The 15,971-nt window shown below is 40.0% G+C and overlaps 1 protein-coding gene and 1 long non-coding RNA gene across 47 annotated transcripts in view; one reads left to right on the forward strand and one right to left on the reverse strand.

Moving 5' to 3' along the window:
* The window catches only part of PBRM1 (polybromo 1), a 117,471-nt gene that overhangs the window by 40,756 nt on the left and 60,744 nt on the right, over positions 1–15,971 (reverse strand). For 45 of the 46 annotated variants that reach the window (XM_078442979.2, XM_078442977.2, XM_078443006.2 and 42 more), the window contains 2 exons: positions 12,817–13,459; positions 8,426–8,637 (listed from right to left, as the gene is read on the reverse strand). In XM_078442979.2, coding sequence (XP_078299105.1) covers positions 8,426–8,637; positions 12,817–13,459 — 855 coding nt within the window. Of the gene's footprint in view, positions 1–8,425; positions 8,638–12,812; positions 13,460–15,971 lie in introns of those variants that run through there. The other variant, XM_078443013.2, reaches the window with a different exon arrangement.
* The window catches only part of LOC132678646 (uncharacterized), a 59,650-nt gene that overhangs the window by 25,569 nt on the left and 18,110 nt on the right, over positions 1–15,971 (forward strand). The window lies entirely within an intron of this gene.

The raw sequence follows: 15,971 nt of genomic DNA on the forward strand, positions 1-15,971 counted from the left end.
CCCATTGCCACCATCTCCTTTTCAATGGTTTCCCTTTTTTTTTTTTTTTTTGAGGGAGGGGAATGTTTTACATTTATGTCTTTTGTTTTGCTTTAAAATCCATTTTCCATCATTTTAGAGGTGTTTTGGGATGTACTAGTAGTACGCATCTGTACAACCTGCCACATTTAGGTGACAAGTCCTTCATGTTGTTTTACTTTTGCTTACTTACCTTTGAGTACTTAGTTCTGGTAGTTAATACAAAAACACGGTGTGTGAGATCTTCTCGTTTCCCTCAATTTTCATCATTATTAAGAAAACTCCTCTTATGGCTTAAAGGCAGAGAAGAATGACTGACACACACAACCACTACACTACTTTCTGGTGATTGCTGTCTTTTTAATATTCATTAAGTAACTCAACATAGGATGATCTGAAGCAGACTACAGTTGTCTCACGGCTAGTAATAACTAGTTACAATAACCCTCTGGGTCCCCTTTCTTAGTCCTTCCAGTGTTAACTTCACATTCTATGGCAAACACCACTTCTTACCTACTTCCAGTTACACTGCTGGGAAATACAGTCCCTGAGTTGGTATATATAAAAAAGAAGTATTAACAGAGCTGGTCTTGGCAGCCTTAGAAAGTAGCTTTGGGCAGCAAGGCTCTGGCTCCTCTCATCAACAAAGGCCTGCAGGCTCCTGAGATAGGCACAGTGATGGGAAAGGAAAATCTCCTACATATAGATTTTTTTTTCTTTTCTAAGTTTTTTTTTTTTTTTTTTAATGCTTATTTTGTGTGTGTTTGTGTGGGGGAGAAGAGAGAGAGGAGAGGAGAGGAGAGGAGAGGAGAGGAGAGGAGAGGAGAGAGGAGAGGAGAGGAGAGGACAGGAGAGGAGAGGAGAGGACAGGAGAGGAGAGGAGAGGACAGGAGAGGAGAGGAGAGGAGAGGACAGGAGAGGAGAGGAGAGGAGAGGACAGGAGAGGAGAGGAGAGGAGAGGACAGGAGAGGAGAGGGAGAATCCTAAGCAGGCTCCATGCTCAGCATGGAGCCCAACGTAGGGCTTGAGGTAGGGCTCAAACTCACGTACTGTGAGATCATGATCTGAACAGAAATCAAGAGTCAGACACTTAACCAACTGAGCCACCCAGGTGCCCCTCCTGGGGCACCCCTCCTGTCTTTTTATATGGCTTTGCTTTTCTACCACATGTCTTCTTCACAGACTAAGTCACTGGAAATATTTCCTGGTAGCAAAGGATCAATCAAGGGTAGTGACCAATAATCTTTAAAATGTCAGTATTGGGGTGCCTGGGTCCATTAAGTGTCCGACTTTGGCTCAGGTCATGATCTTGCAGTTCGTGAGTTCGAGTCCCACAGCAGGCTCTATGCTGACTGCACAGAGCCTGGAACCTGTTTCAGATTCTGTGTCTTCCTCTCTCTGCCCCTCCCCTGCTCATGCTCATGCTCTGTCTCTCTCTCTCTCTCTCTCTCAAAACTAAATACATTTAAAAAAAAGAAAATGTCAGAACTATTTTTTCTCTAGAATGTACGAGGATTACATAATGGGTTCATGTATCATTACTAATCCACCATGAAGCAAGATAGGTGTCCTAAGTTCCTGCTCCTCTATTAGATCCAAGGCCCAAGAAGCAGTAAGTCCCATAACTAAGTGTGCATCAGAACCACCTACGGGGCTTGTTAAAACATAGACTCTGCCTTCAGAGTTTCTGAGTCTGTAGGTCTGGAGTGGGACCAGAGAACGTGTATTTCTAACAAGCTCTCAGGTGATGCTGATGTGATGCTGCTTGCCTTTAGGTCACATTTTGAGAACTGCCTCAGTAATTCAAGAAGCCACTGTTGCTAATTTTGTATCACCAGATAAAGTGTCAACAAAACTTAAAAAAAAAAAAAAAAAAAAATCCCAAGTATAAGAAATTTTGTCAGTAGAAACAATGTGAATCGTCCTAAATGTCATACCCATTACAGCACTGGCATTTTCTGTTTTCTCTTTCACTGATTTCCATTCTGATCTTTAGTATTTCTTTTTTTTTTTTTTTACGTTTATTTATTTTTGAGACAGAGAGAGACAAAGCATGAACGGGGGAGGGTCAGAGAGAGGGAGACGGGGGAGGGTCAGAGAGAGGGAGACACAGAATCTGAAACAGGCTCCAGGCTCTGAGCTGTCAGCAAAGAGCCCGACGCGAGGCTCGAACTCACAGACCGTGAGATCATGACCTGAGCCGAAGTCGGCCGCTTAACCGACTGAGCCACCCAGGCGCCCCTGATCTTTAGTATTTCTACTTCAAGTGTGATTGGCTTTTCTTTTGCTAACTTCCTGAGGTGCAAACGTAGACTTATTTTAGCTCTTTATTCCTTTCCTGGTATATGTATCTAAAGCTGTAAGTTTCCTTTCACAAACTCCTTTAGCTATATCCCATAAATTTTAATATACTGTGTTTTCATTTGGGTTCAGTTCAAGATTTTCCTAATTGTCCTTGCAATATCTTCTATGATCCACGGATTATTTAGAAGTGTACTGCTTCATTTTCAGATATTTGGGGATTTTCCAGCTTTCTTTCTTTGCTGATTTCTAGTCTAATCCCATTGTGTTCAGAAAACTGGGTATGATTTCAATCCTTTTAAATCTTCTGAAACTTGCTTCATGACCTAACATATGGTCCATCCTTGATAATGTTCCATGTGTGCTTGATAAGAATGTGCATTTTGCAGTCCTTGGGTGCAGGTTTCACATCTCAGTCAGGTCAAGCTGGTTGACAGTCCATCTTAGTCAGCTCAGGCTGCTATAAAAAACCTACCACAGCCAGGGTGGCTTAAACAGCATTGATTTCTCATAGTTCTGGGGGGTAAGAAATCCAAGATCAAGGTGCCACCAGACGTAGTTTCTGGTGAGAAGTCCGCTTTCTGGTTCATGGACAGTTGTCTTCTTGCTCTTCATCCCCTTATAATGGTAATGAGCCCATTGTGGTGGCTCCACCTCTATGACCACATTCAATTACCTCCTAAAGGCCTGACCTCCAAATACATCACACAGGAGATGAGGCTACAATATAAGAATTTTGGGGAGACAAACTTTCAGTCCATATTCAAGTCTTCTGTACTTTTTGCTAGTTGGTCTATCAATTGCTGAGAAAAGAGTATTGATTTTTGGTGTACTTGGTCTATCATTGCTGAGAAAGGAGTATTGAGACTTAATTGCTAAACAATTTCTCTTTTCCATTATGGTCAGTTTTGCTTTATGTATTTCCAGGCTCCATTGTTAGGTGTATATACATTTATAAATATTGTATGTTCCAATGTCCCCACCCTTTTAATATTATGAGATATCCCTCTTTGTTTTCAGCAATATTTCTTCTCTTAAAGTCTATCTGAGGGATGCCTGGGTGGCTCAGTCAGTTAAGCATCCGACTCCTGGCTTCACCTCAGGGCATGATCTCAGAGTTCATGAGTTCGAACCCTGGGTCGGGCTCTGTGCTGCCTGTGCAGAGCCTTCTTGGGATTGTCTCTCTCTCCCTCTTTCTCTGCTCGTTCTCTGTTAGTGCTCGCTCTCTTTCAAAATAAATAAATAAACTTAAAAAAAAAAGTCTATTGATGTTAATACAGCCATTCCAACTCACTACAGTTACTATCTGCACGGTGTATCTTTCCCCCTCCTTCTCCTTTCAACCTATTTGTGTTTTCGAATCTAAAATGAGTTTCTTACACACAGCACAGAGTTGGATCTCTTAAAATTCAGTCTGTATTTTGATTGGAGTGCTTAGTCTATTCGCAACATATAATAAAATTATTGCTATGACTGAATTCACATCTACCATTTGCTACTTTTTTTTTTTACATGTCTTACGTTTTTTGTTCCTCTTTTCCTTCCTTACTGCCTTCTTTTAAGCAAGTATTTCTGGTGTACCATTTTAATTCTATGTTGGATTTTTATTGCTATTTGTTTTTAGTGGCATTCCAGTATGCATCTTTCACTTATCACCATCTACTTCAGGTTAATACTGACTTGATTTTGTTAAATAGTGCAACTTTGCTCCAAAATAGCTCTATTCCTTTGTGCTACTACTGTTCACATACATTACTTCTATAAATGTTGTAAACCTAAAATTGATGATGCAACTATTTCTTTAAACAATCTAATGTTTTCTAAAGAAATTAAGAAAAGAGAAAAAATATATAGTGTTCTATATTTACCCACATATTTACCATTTCCACTACTCTTCAGTCCTTCTTGTGGATTTGAGTCAACCATCTGGTGGTATTTTCTTTTGGCCTGAAGCTCTTCCTTTAGGATTTCTTATAGGGAAGATCTGGCAGCAGTGAATTCTGTTTCTATTTATCTAGGAATGTCTTATTTCAGCTTCATTTTTGAAAGATGGTGTCACTGGATATACAATTGTTGGTTCAGTTTTTGTCCCTTTCAGCACTTTGAATATCGTGTCACTGCTTTCTGGTTTCCATGATTTCTTATGAACCATTATCATATTTCTGTTTTCTTGGACCTGAGAAGTTTTGCTACCTTCACAGTTTTCTCTTTCAGTAGTTTATGGTGTACCTAGATGTGGTCTCTCTGTGTTCTCTTAGTGTTCTTAGAGCTGTAGGTTAATATTCTCCATCAAATTTGAAGTTTTCAGCCATTATGTCTTCAGGTATTTCCTCCCGCTTTCTTTCTCTTCCGTCGAGACTCCCAATATAAGTATACTAGAATACATGGCATGAGGGTTTGCTCCTAAGTCTGCTTAGCTATGGGTCAGCCAATGATTTAGGTGAAGACTGTCCTCAAACACTTAAAACTTTTAAGGATTCACCTTCCAATGACTGATGTGCATGTGGCTTGGGGGACCCACTCAAAGCTGTAACCAATGTCCAAGGACCGCTTGCATTTTGCTTGCAAAATGGTTCTCCTAGCTCCTTTGCACAGGCATGGTTTCCCAGTCAGCCAAGAACGTGTGAGAGCTAGCTCACTCCTCTATGGCTGACTTCCAGGATAGTCCTCACCCTCAACTGTAATGTTGGCCCGTTTATCTCTGCATCGACCACTTTTAGCTGGCAAAGACATCCCCTGCCCATACACTCTCGCCATCCTGAATCAGTACATCTCCTCTGGCAGAAAAGTCGCTGGGTCTTGCAGATAGCCTTATGCTGGTAAATTATTCTTACCAACCAGGTTCCCTTCTCGTCTTTGCATATGCCACTGCTTATGAGAATTTGCTTCAAATCAACTTTGTTTTCTGGCCTAAGGAAAAAAAAGCCCTAAGGAGCAGATGTGATGTTGAAACTAATGTAACTCTCAGAAAATCACATAGTCTAGGTATCTATGTGAACTCAAATTTTACAAGATATGCACCTGAAACTAATGTAACGTTGTGTGTCAACTATGCTCAAAAAAAAAAATAAATAAATAAAAAGATAGCTATCTAATGAAAATAAATAAAAATAATGATAAAAACTTTACAAGAAATGATCAAATTTTTTTTCATTACAATAATGCTTCTTAATATTCTGAGTAAAAAAGCTATTTTACCAGGTTTAATATAAATCATTTTTCTTAAACAGAAGCTATTTGCTGCATTTCAGGTAAATTCATTTTGTAGTTTTCAAACATAATGACTTATATTCAACTTCCTTTCTTTTAGCCATGTAAGGATTAAGCACCTTGGTTCCTGACACACTTCTTTATGAGACCTTATATCATCTTCTCAAATCATGTAAATAGATGGTAAAAGCAAACAGTCTCTTCTTTTCTGAAGAAATGTGCTTTTTTTTTTTTTTTTTTTTTTTTAACATTATCTTCTCCCTGATGACCCGGTTAAGGTAGTAACAGCACGGGAACCATTTAAAGATTTACAGCAACTAAGGAAGCCTTAGGACACTACTGAGAGCAGCATTATTTAAAAAGCTACAGAGTGGGGGCACCTGGGTGGCTCAGTTGGTTAAGCGTCCAACTTCGGCTCAGGTCATGATCTCATAGTTCATGGGTTTGAGCCCCGCACCGGGCTCTGTGTGGACAGCTTGGGGCCTGGAACCTGCTTCTGATGCTGTCTCTCTCTCTCTCTCTCTCTGCCCCTCCCCCACTCATGCCTTGTCTCTCAAAAATGAATAAACGTTTAAAAAAAAAAAAAAAAGAAAAGCTACAGAGTGAAGTTGGGGGCATGGAGTTTTGGACCTGACCTAAGTTGGTCCATGTCTGGTACACCTTACAAAAGGACACCAGAAATGACTTACACAAAATTCCCTGCATCCTTTTTTCTTTTGCAAGCCCACTTATGGGCAACAAATAAATAAATAATAAAATAAAATAAAATAAAATAAAATAAAATAAAAGTAAAATAAAAGTGTAAATGTGTGTATGTATGTGTTTTGAGTGGAGGACACTGATTATACAGTGTCCACCTAGGTGGGGAAATCAAATTCAGGAAAAGTTTTATGAACTTTTGCTCTAGGTAAGGTAGTTATTACTTTAGATTTGAAAAGTGGAAAAAAAAAAAGTTCTTTATAAGAAATGGTCTTGCCCTATGTTGGATCAATAACACCCAGTCCTGTCAGACACAAATGGACCATGAGGTGGAAGTTCCATTTGTGTCTCACTAGGTGTGGTTTGGCCACACATGTGCACAGTAACACAGGCCAGTCCTGCCGGACAGACTTGGGCAGCTCAGACACAGCTGTGGGTGAGTGAGGTCCTCTCTCCAACACGATGGCTTCCAGGAATTAAGAACACATCTTTGAGTACCTTCAAATGCCAATGGGCAATCTGAATCTGGTACTTGCTCCTCTTCAAGGAGCACAGTTTGAAAATTATTTGCAATTGAAGGAGAAAAACTTGTAATGAAAGATACCTCTATGAAAATGGCTTCAAAATATGAAAAAAATCTAGCAACCACATCTTCCAAGAAATCCACGAACAGTCCAACTGTATTTTATAAACAGGCAAGCAAGCAAATAAACAAACCAGCACGTGAAACAAAACTAGTTAATGTGGGAATCGTTCCACAGAGAAACATTAATCCCTTCAAACCTTATTTGAGCCATTCTAAGCAACCTCACATACGCTGTTAAATCTGTTTTCTGCTTCACTGAAATATGACATAATATTCTTGAGGTGGCCCTATTTTTGGTCCACCAAAGTAGTCCAGGACCCGGAGGTTGGCTATATTCAACTTAGCAAAAAACCAATGATGGTTGCAAGGCCAGGTTTTCAAATCAGGGTGTCGGATGAACAGTGAACCCTTGGCAAAGACCATTTCCATTTCATTTACCTCAGTAATAATTCCTGACACTATTGTGTGAGCACAGAAGGGACTCTGGGGATCAAATCCATGCTTCCTGTAGAAGTTAGTGTGTGCCAGACATGGTGAGTGTAGCATATGGATTCTTCTGCAGGTTGCCCACCAACTGTGGTAGTAGGTTCAGGTGGAAGTAGGGCATACTGCTGCCCAGTCACAGATGTGCGTCCAGAAGTAGGCCATGCATGCCACGTCCTCGCGGGGAGGGGGAAGGCAGGCAGCGGCGGCAGAGCGAGGTGCCCCAGCCCTGCACCAGCCCCGTGCCAGTGCTGCGGCCAGCACAACTATTAGCGCCAGCTCCGGCAGGGTGAGGAGCAGCGCGCATGCATGGCTTGGTGGGCCACGGTGGTGACTCCAGTGAGAGCCCAGAAATGGCCAAATTCTTTTTTTTTTTTTTAATTTTTTATTACGTTTCTTTATTTTTGAGAGGCAGAGAGAAACAGAGCACCAGCGGGGGAGGGGCAGAGAGAGAGAGGGAGACACAGAATCCGAAGCCGGCTCCAGGCTCCCAGCTGTTGGCACAGAGCCTGAGGCGGGGCTTCAACCCACGAACCGTGAGATCATGACCTGAGCTGAAGTCGGACCCTCAACCGTCTGAGCCACCCAGGCGCCCCTAGAAATGGTCAAATTTCTAACAAGAGTTCTCACTGTCAAAATATTTCTAAATTCTAGCAAGTGACTCCAAGTAACATTTTTGGGTTGATAAATGAAAATAAAAATTTCCTCCTAGTATTGTGGTTCAACCAAAGTATCATCTACTAATCTGGCCTGAGTCTGCGGGAGGAAAGTCAGTCTACTAAATGGCAGGGTAGAGCCTTGATGCACTCACTGCTGAGAATGCTTTCTAGCTCCAGATGGGCTCCTTAGGTTTTATCTCCTCACAATACTAGACTGTTGAGCTCCCACACTTGTGAACGAACGGACTCCATTCCTGAAATACTAGGATAACAGCTGTGCCACATGAAACTTCCCATTTAACAGTCTGATGACCAAACTGATGATGATAAAATCATTTCTATCAATACATGATTTTGAAAGAGTCAACATTTACACACACAGGATTCATGCCCACAGCTCCCAGTGCGAACCACAACTAGAACACAGTATAACGTTTCCTCATATTTAACAAGATGAAAAGAAACCAACCTCTTTTTTCTTCTTCTCTCTTTAATTTGTCTTCCTCGATTTCTTTTGGTAATTTTTCCTTTTTCTCTTTCTCCACGTCGTTATGCAAGTGCTTCGTGGTGTAGCTGAGCGCTGGTGACAGGAGGATCTCCCCATTTTTGCAGAGCTCATCACGGATTTTAATAAAAAACTGCTGCAGCTCCACTGCATCCTCATATATTTCAGAGTCTGTCCTATAAGGGGATCAAGAGTATCCACTGACATACAAGCTGCTTCCTTTACACACCTCGATTACATGTTTAGTTACCAATAATGTTACAGGACATAAGGGTACTTTTGTACAGTAGGGCATCTCCTTGAAAAGTTTTACAACAGAATCTGAAGTGTTGTTTGACCTCGAGGAGGAGTCCCATGGCCACCAGTCTGCTTTTCCTTACGGTTTACTCCTTGTACAGCACATATAAAAGAAAAGGCCTCATATGGTTTTGGGGGAGAAATGTGGTACAAATATCAACTGATTTTGGCAACAGAAGGGGGCAGCCAGAATCAAGGACTACACCGAGCCTCCCCACCGTGTACAGCACTTGTATCTAATCCTTGGATTAATTTTTACTTTCTCTTAATTGAGGGACCAACACATTATATAAAGTGTTAACAGAAGACTTAAGCAGTGTCGGCTTTCTTCTTTTTGAATCTGTATCATCCTTGCCTCAGCTGGGAGGCCTCAGCAAAAATTTGACCCTAAACTGCAAAGTCATGAGGGCATTCACCCTACAACAGCGAAAGGCCTCAAAGTCTGTGTTCATGTTAGTTTCCCCAGCAGTAACTACACAATGCTGGGGAATCAGCAGAGACAACATAGTGAAAAAGAGAAAAATAATTATCTGTCATACTGAAAGCTTTTTAAAGACTCTTTCTTCATTTACAGAATGAGAGACCTGGGCAAAATCAACTTCAGAATTCAGACTGGAAGAACTTTTATTACTATCTCTATTCCACTGTGGTCTGAGGATCGCTTAAACAGAATTCTATTAACTAAGAATCCCAGGGGCTGAAAAATCATTCACAAAGGAAACCACAAAGTCTCAGCAGCATCTACAGAGACATTCTGGTCAGAGGGGTGTGGCAGGTGTAGCAAGCCCAGTGAGCTGCTTGTTGCCACTGACCACTAGAGCATCACATTTTAGTAAAGCCTCCAGAATGCTTCTCCTCATCAACAAAAGTGAACTGGCAAACAATCTAAAAACACTGCCAACAATACCCTAAATGAATGTTTCTGGAAAGGTTTTAAAACTCCTTTCAAATTACAGAAATGCTAACACTTGTAGGAAACCAATACAAAAAGTGGTCAAAGGAAGAAATTCCTATGATCTCTCGATGCCTGTTTTCTGAAGAGATGTCTGAAGACTGTTCACTTGACATTAAAATTCATTTTATAATAGCTTACAATTTTAAGTATAAAATTAAAGTGAAAATCCATTTTTGGTAATCCCTGTTACACTGAAAGGGGAGATTCCTAACTCCATCATGTCATGTTGTCTAGTAAGGAAAGTTCTGTACATAGCCATTAGACGTCTGACAGATCTTTCCTGTTTTATTTAAACAAAGTAATATGAACAATTAATTTATTAATCTAAGAGGCTCGGTATTCCCTGTACACACAAGAACAAAAACTCAAGCTGGCAAAACAAAGAGCTCTTATTCCCTTACTAGTATATAATCTTTATTTGTAACGTAGACATTCAGTAGAATGAAATAATTAAGAGTTTAGGAAGCTCTTACTGCTTCCATTGTCCTGGTCGTCCCAAGTCCCTGTAAGGTAGTCAGAGAACTTAATTCAGGAATACTGCCAGCATATTATTAGGAAAGCCAGCAGCTAACTGGCATGAGTCAGTGCTGTGCTGTTACCGAGTATTGCTGATGGACAAACCACTCTCCCGAGTGAACTTTTCTACACCTCACTTTTCAGACTCCTTCTATTTCAGGATGTAAAGTCCTAGGTGATACTGGCTGGTAGTGGTAGGTAGGGGTGAGTGTAAAGAAGCATGAACACTGCTGGATATCAACATGGAAATCTAGTGCATATGGACTTCATTAAATTCATGAAATTATGTTTCTGAGAGGTCTTTTTTTTTTAAATGTTTTTATTTTTGATAAATAGTGTGCATGGAGAAGGGGCAGAGAGAGAGGGAGACAGAGGATCTGAAGTGGACTCTGGGCTGACAGCAGAGAGCCCAACATGGGGCTCGAACTCACGAACTGTGAGATCATGACCTGAACTGAAGTCGGACACTTAACCAACTGAGCTACCCAAACGCCCCTAAGATGTCTATCTTCATTACTGGCAAAGTAGATAAAATGATGGTTTATCATTCAACTAAACGGATGCATCTCTACCTCAGCAGCATGGGGTTACCCTTAAGTACTATAAGCAGTCATAAGATGACCTTCATTCGCAAAGGTAAAAATGGCTTCCCATAAAAATGGTTTTGCAAAGCTCTGGGCCAAAGAGTGAAACTCCTCATTGTATCATATAAATAAATGCACCCTAGACTCTACCTCCCAGGCCTCAAAAGCAAATTATCAATCATGTCAGTAATGGGAGAATGAAAAGAGCTCATTTCCTAGAGATACAAATCTGTTTATTTCTTGAAATTGTCACGTCATCTATATAAGATACACAAAGCTGTTAATGATTTAAGAGACAAACGCACTTTTAGAAGACTCACAGAACTAACCCCAAGATGTAATGGGGATGGGGCAGGGGTGGAGGAGAGGGGTGACTTTAGATTTAAGAACTATTTAAAAAAACTGAGAACAAAAATGAAGTCTAAGCTCCATGAAAGCAGGATTCGTCTGTTTTGTCCATTGGTATATCCTATGTATCTAGAACAGACTTATAACTCGTAGCCACTCAATTAACATTTGTTGAATAAATGAAAATAATGAATGTAAATTCTGACTGCAAGATGTCTCCCCATCTTTCTCTTCATTTGTATCTCCAACGTTGAACAATAAGGACCATTTCCTACATGTGTCATCACTCAAGGGCCTCTCCAATCTGACCTCCACTTCACCCATCTCTTGAACATATTAGTTTCCTAACCCTATGCCTTTCCTCAGGCCACTTGCCTTATCTGCATCCCACCCATTCCCCCATTCTTCCCTGATGCCTCATGTCTTTTATAGAGCTCCAGTGCAGAGTTTCTACTCCACCGTCTTTACTACCTATCAAGTTGTTATATGTTGTCTCATGCCTGGAATTATTCTTCCCCAAGCATAGGACCGATCCCAACTGTCAGGCTTCAAGCTCTTAGAGCACAGAGCACAAGCCTTATCATCCATGGCTGGGCTCCATGACTGGTGTCTTAGTGACTGGCTCTGTGGTGGGGAATAAGATGAACCACTTACAAGTTGTGTGACTTTAGGCAACTTCTATAAGTTTAGGTACCACTTTTTCATATGCAAAGTGGGAAGATTATCATCTAGAATGGCTACAAGGGTTAGAGACTATCTACATAAAGTGTTCAGCACGCTTCTTTATAAAGAGCAGGTGCTTAATGGGAAGAGCATACCTTATTACTAATTTTTCTTTCAAAATCCAGAGCGAATGCAGGCTTCACCCGATTCCCCAGCTAGAATTACCTCACACCCAATGCCTAAAAGTCTCCTTTCAGCATGGTACACTATAAGCTCCAGAAAGGTTTGTATCTTTGGCTTTTTATATTTCCCCAAGTGACTCTAAGAGCAACCAGAAGACATGCCATAACCACTGAACTGAAATTGTTTTAATAGTCGATTTATACCAGTGTTATGTGACAAAGATATACTGTAGATCAAAATTAAAAGGGAATTCAAATTTGATGGAAAATTAAACTTGACTGCTTCTTTCAGTGCTTCTAATGCTACAAAAGGCACTTAAAAGTGAGAAATCTGAGATTAAAAAAAAAAAAAGAAGCCACCCTTTTAGGAACAGGAAATGGTGATCAAATTTAAATCAGTCTAACCTCAGATCAAGAACTTAGGGCTATCTGCATTTATTTAAAGCATGCTCGGATTGAACTCAAAGTTTAAAAGAAAATCACAATACGATTTCAATTTATAAGTACTTTATCCTTTAGAAACGTGTTCTGTGAAAGGCTATATTTTAAGAGTTTATGCTTTTCAACAGATCTTCAACTCCGCCCTCTACTCTTTCTCAAAGGTCCTTACCTAGATGATTTAGTAGCGTGACTTCTCTACGCTGTAGCATACACTTGCTCTCTACAAGTTGTGGCAAATTAGAATTCAAAACAGCACCCCACCAACTGGAATCATGTACCTAAGCTGAAATAGTATATCAAAGCAGAATTTTCTTCTGTTTTGTATTAAATATCACACCTTCTCAAAAATAAATAGCTTTGAAAACCTACCGATTCATCCTTCTTGCCCTTTCCAAGACTTCAAACATATGCTCTTGAAATAAATCAAGCCGCCGGTAGCGATTATTTTCAACATTCTTTCTAATTATGTCAAAAGTAAGAGGAGGTTTGTTTGGAAAGTTGGGATCCACAGCAGGAATTTCTGCTAAGGAATCACTGTAGCATCTTCCCTCATCATCCTGATGACTCATGACTGACACAAAAAGATTGTGGATAAGCTCTTGAATCAGCAAGGTCACATTTGGGACATGAGAGTCCTCATCTCCCTCCAGGTCTCTCCGAGTTTCAAGCAGGACTTTGTGCAGGACAAGAGCATCTTTGTAGATCAAAGACTCAGGCTCATTGTATGTGCACGCATTGTTAAACATCATGACGAAGTCCTCAACCATGGAGTCTATATCTTGGTATTTATTGGCCATCATGTGACTTCGAATTTTTTCCATGTCCATGGGCTTTTTAATGGTCAGGTAGTAGTCAGGCAGCTCAGATCTAGAGGGAAGCCTCAGAAATATGGCACTGAGGCGGCGACCCCTCTTATCAGTATAGTTCTTTACAGCTTCATAGACTTCATTTAGTTTCTGCTGCATTGGAGTCATGTATTTTGATTTTTTAGGAGAAATTCCACTCTTCCTACCTAAAGGAAGCGATTTAATGTTAAATGGGTAAAATGAAATAAATGAACCCAAATTTGTATACAGTTGGTAAAGCATAACCATAACAAAGGGACTACTCCAAACAATTCGTAAAACACAATTTAATGTATATCCTAGGGACAACAAAAAAACTGGAAAAAAATTTAAACTGTTTTCAGTAATCATTTTTTAGTGAGAGAGCAAGCACTACCATGTTGAGATAGTTGTGAATAAGGTAGAATAAAGCAAATGAATAGCTATGTGGCATTCTAATTCCATCACCTGTAGTACCCTTGAGAACTGAGATTTTTATCACAGTAGGAAAAAAGATACAGATGTTAAAACAGAGAACACTGCATAAAAACCCTACAGCCATAAAGCTCAGTTAAGAGCATCAGTATGAACTTATGATGTATTTTATCTTTATTTTTATTTAAAAAAAATTTTTTTAACATTTATTCATCTTTGAGAGACAGAGAGAGACAGAGCATGAGCGGGGAAGGGGCAGAGAGAGGGAGACACAGAATCTGAAGCAGGCTCCAGGCTCCGAGCTGTCAGCACAGAGCGCGACGCAGGGCTCAAACTACGAATGTGAGATCATGACCTGAGTTGAAGTCAGACGCTCAACCGACTGAACCACCCAGGCGCCCCTTGATGTATTTTATCTTTAAATATAAAACAAACACACACAAAATTTCTTATCTCTGTCCACTGAAAATCTTAGAAACAATGACCAATCCAGTATCAGTATAATCCCATGGGGTTTTGACTATAATTTTGAAATAGGGATTTCAAATACTGACACCAGTAACTCTTCAGCAAATGGCAGATGCACAGTTGGCATAAGATGAACCTCGTGTATCTTGAAACACGAGATAGTAAAGAATCTATCAATGCCTCCTTACTATGGTCATGTCAAAAGAACACGGCAGCCAGCCTGGGACAACAGGAGCATCAATAAAGGCAACTGCAATGGGTTAAAACCCAGCTACATGTCTAAATTTAGGAGTTCTTAATGATATATAAAACTGAACAAATGAGCTGGGTAAATGTTGGAGGATGTTGGTAAATCAATGCATTATTCTGAAAAGTAGTAAGCCAAGGGGGGAGGGGGGCATCTTTTATCCTTTCAAAACAAAAAACCAAACCAAACCAAACCAAACCAAACCAAACCAAACCAAACCAAACCAAACCAAGATGAACAAAAAACTACCACTGGGTAACCAAATTCTGGATGAGGCATAGTTTCTCTATACAGAAGTATTCCAGTTGGTAAATGAGCAAGGAATGATAAAATTCCACTATTGCTATTTTATACCTCTTTAATGAATTAAGGTAGTCAGCATCAATAGCTGTTAACACATGGGAGAAACAACCAGCTGTTACAGGGTCACCCAATGAAAGCCCATATACCACCTCTGAAGTTCGTTTCTGTACCAAAAGGAGGGGATGAAGATCAAATCTAATTTAAATCTGATCAAGCCTCTTGCTCCAATTGCCAATTTAAAGGAAATGTCAAGCACACTAAAACATGTTAAACTATAGCAAAGGAACGCAATTAGCAAAACCCAGACTACGGGAAGCTACAGTAAAATCCCAGTTTCTTCAACAAATAAACTGCAAGGCAAAAAAAAAAAAGAAAGATGAGAGGAGAATTTATGGATTAGAAGTATCAATCAAATGCACTATACGGACCTTATTTAGATTCTACCTCAACCAGACACTGCTTCAACCTGTGATGTAATGTATGTATAGAAAACCTATTACGAAGCATCCTTGCTGAACTGAAACTTAATCTAATCAAGCCTCTGGAGTAAATGTTTTTAAGAAATGAGAGGAATAAAGACGAAAAGTTAGCTGATATCACAAAGAAGTGAACTGATTAATCCAGAACATGAAAGTGTACAAGAAAGTGATCTAGGAGGGCACCTGGGTGGCTCAGTTGGTTAAGCACCTGACTTCAGCTCAGGTCATGATCTCATGGTGGGTTCGAGCCCCGTGTTGGGCTCTGTGCTGACAGCTCAGAGCCTGGAGCCTGCTTCGGGTTCTGTGTCTCTCACTCTCTCTGCTCCTCTCCCACTCATGCTCGGTCTCTCTCTTCCTCTCTCTCTCTCTCTCTCTCTCTCTCTCTCAAAAATAAATAAAAACATTAAAAAGATTAAAAAAAAAAGTGGTCTGGTTTTTGAAGAGTCAATGGCTTGACCATAAAAAAAAAAAAAGGGAGGGGTTTGCTCTAGGTTAGGCCAGAGGGCATAATGATTAAATAGAACATAAAGAACTTAACTAAATCCTGATTTGAAGAAACCAACTGTAAAAATACATTTTGAGACAATCAGCAAAATTTGGAAATTTGTCAGGTATTAGGTGAAACCAAGAAATGGTTTTGTTAGTTGCAATGATTTTATGGATATTTAACAAAATACCTGCAAATATTAGAGATATGTACTGAATTATGTAAAAATGAAGTGACATGCCTGAATTTCCTTTAAAATAATTTAGAACAAAAAACACAGA

Source organism: Panthera onca, chromosome A2 (assembly GCF_046562875.1).
Source record: "Panthera onca isolate mPanOnc1 chromosome A2, mPanOnc1 haplotype 2, whole genome shotgun sequence".
Taxonomy (NCBI): Eukaryota; Metazoa; Chordata; class Mammalia; order Carnivora; family Felidae; genus Panthera; species Panthera onca.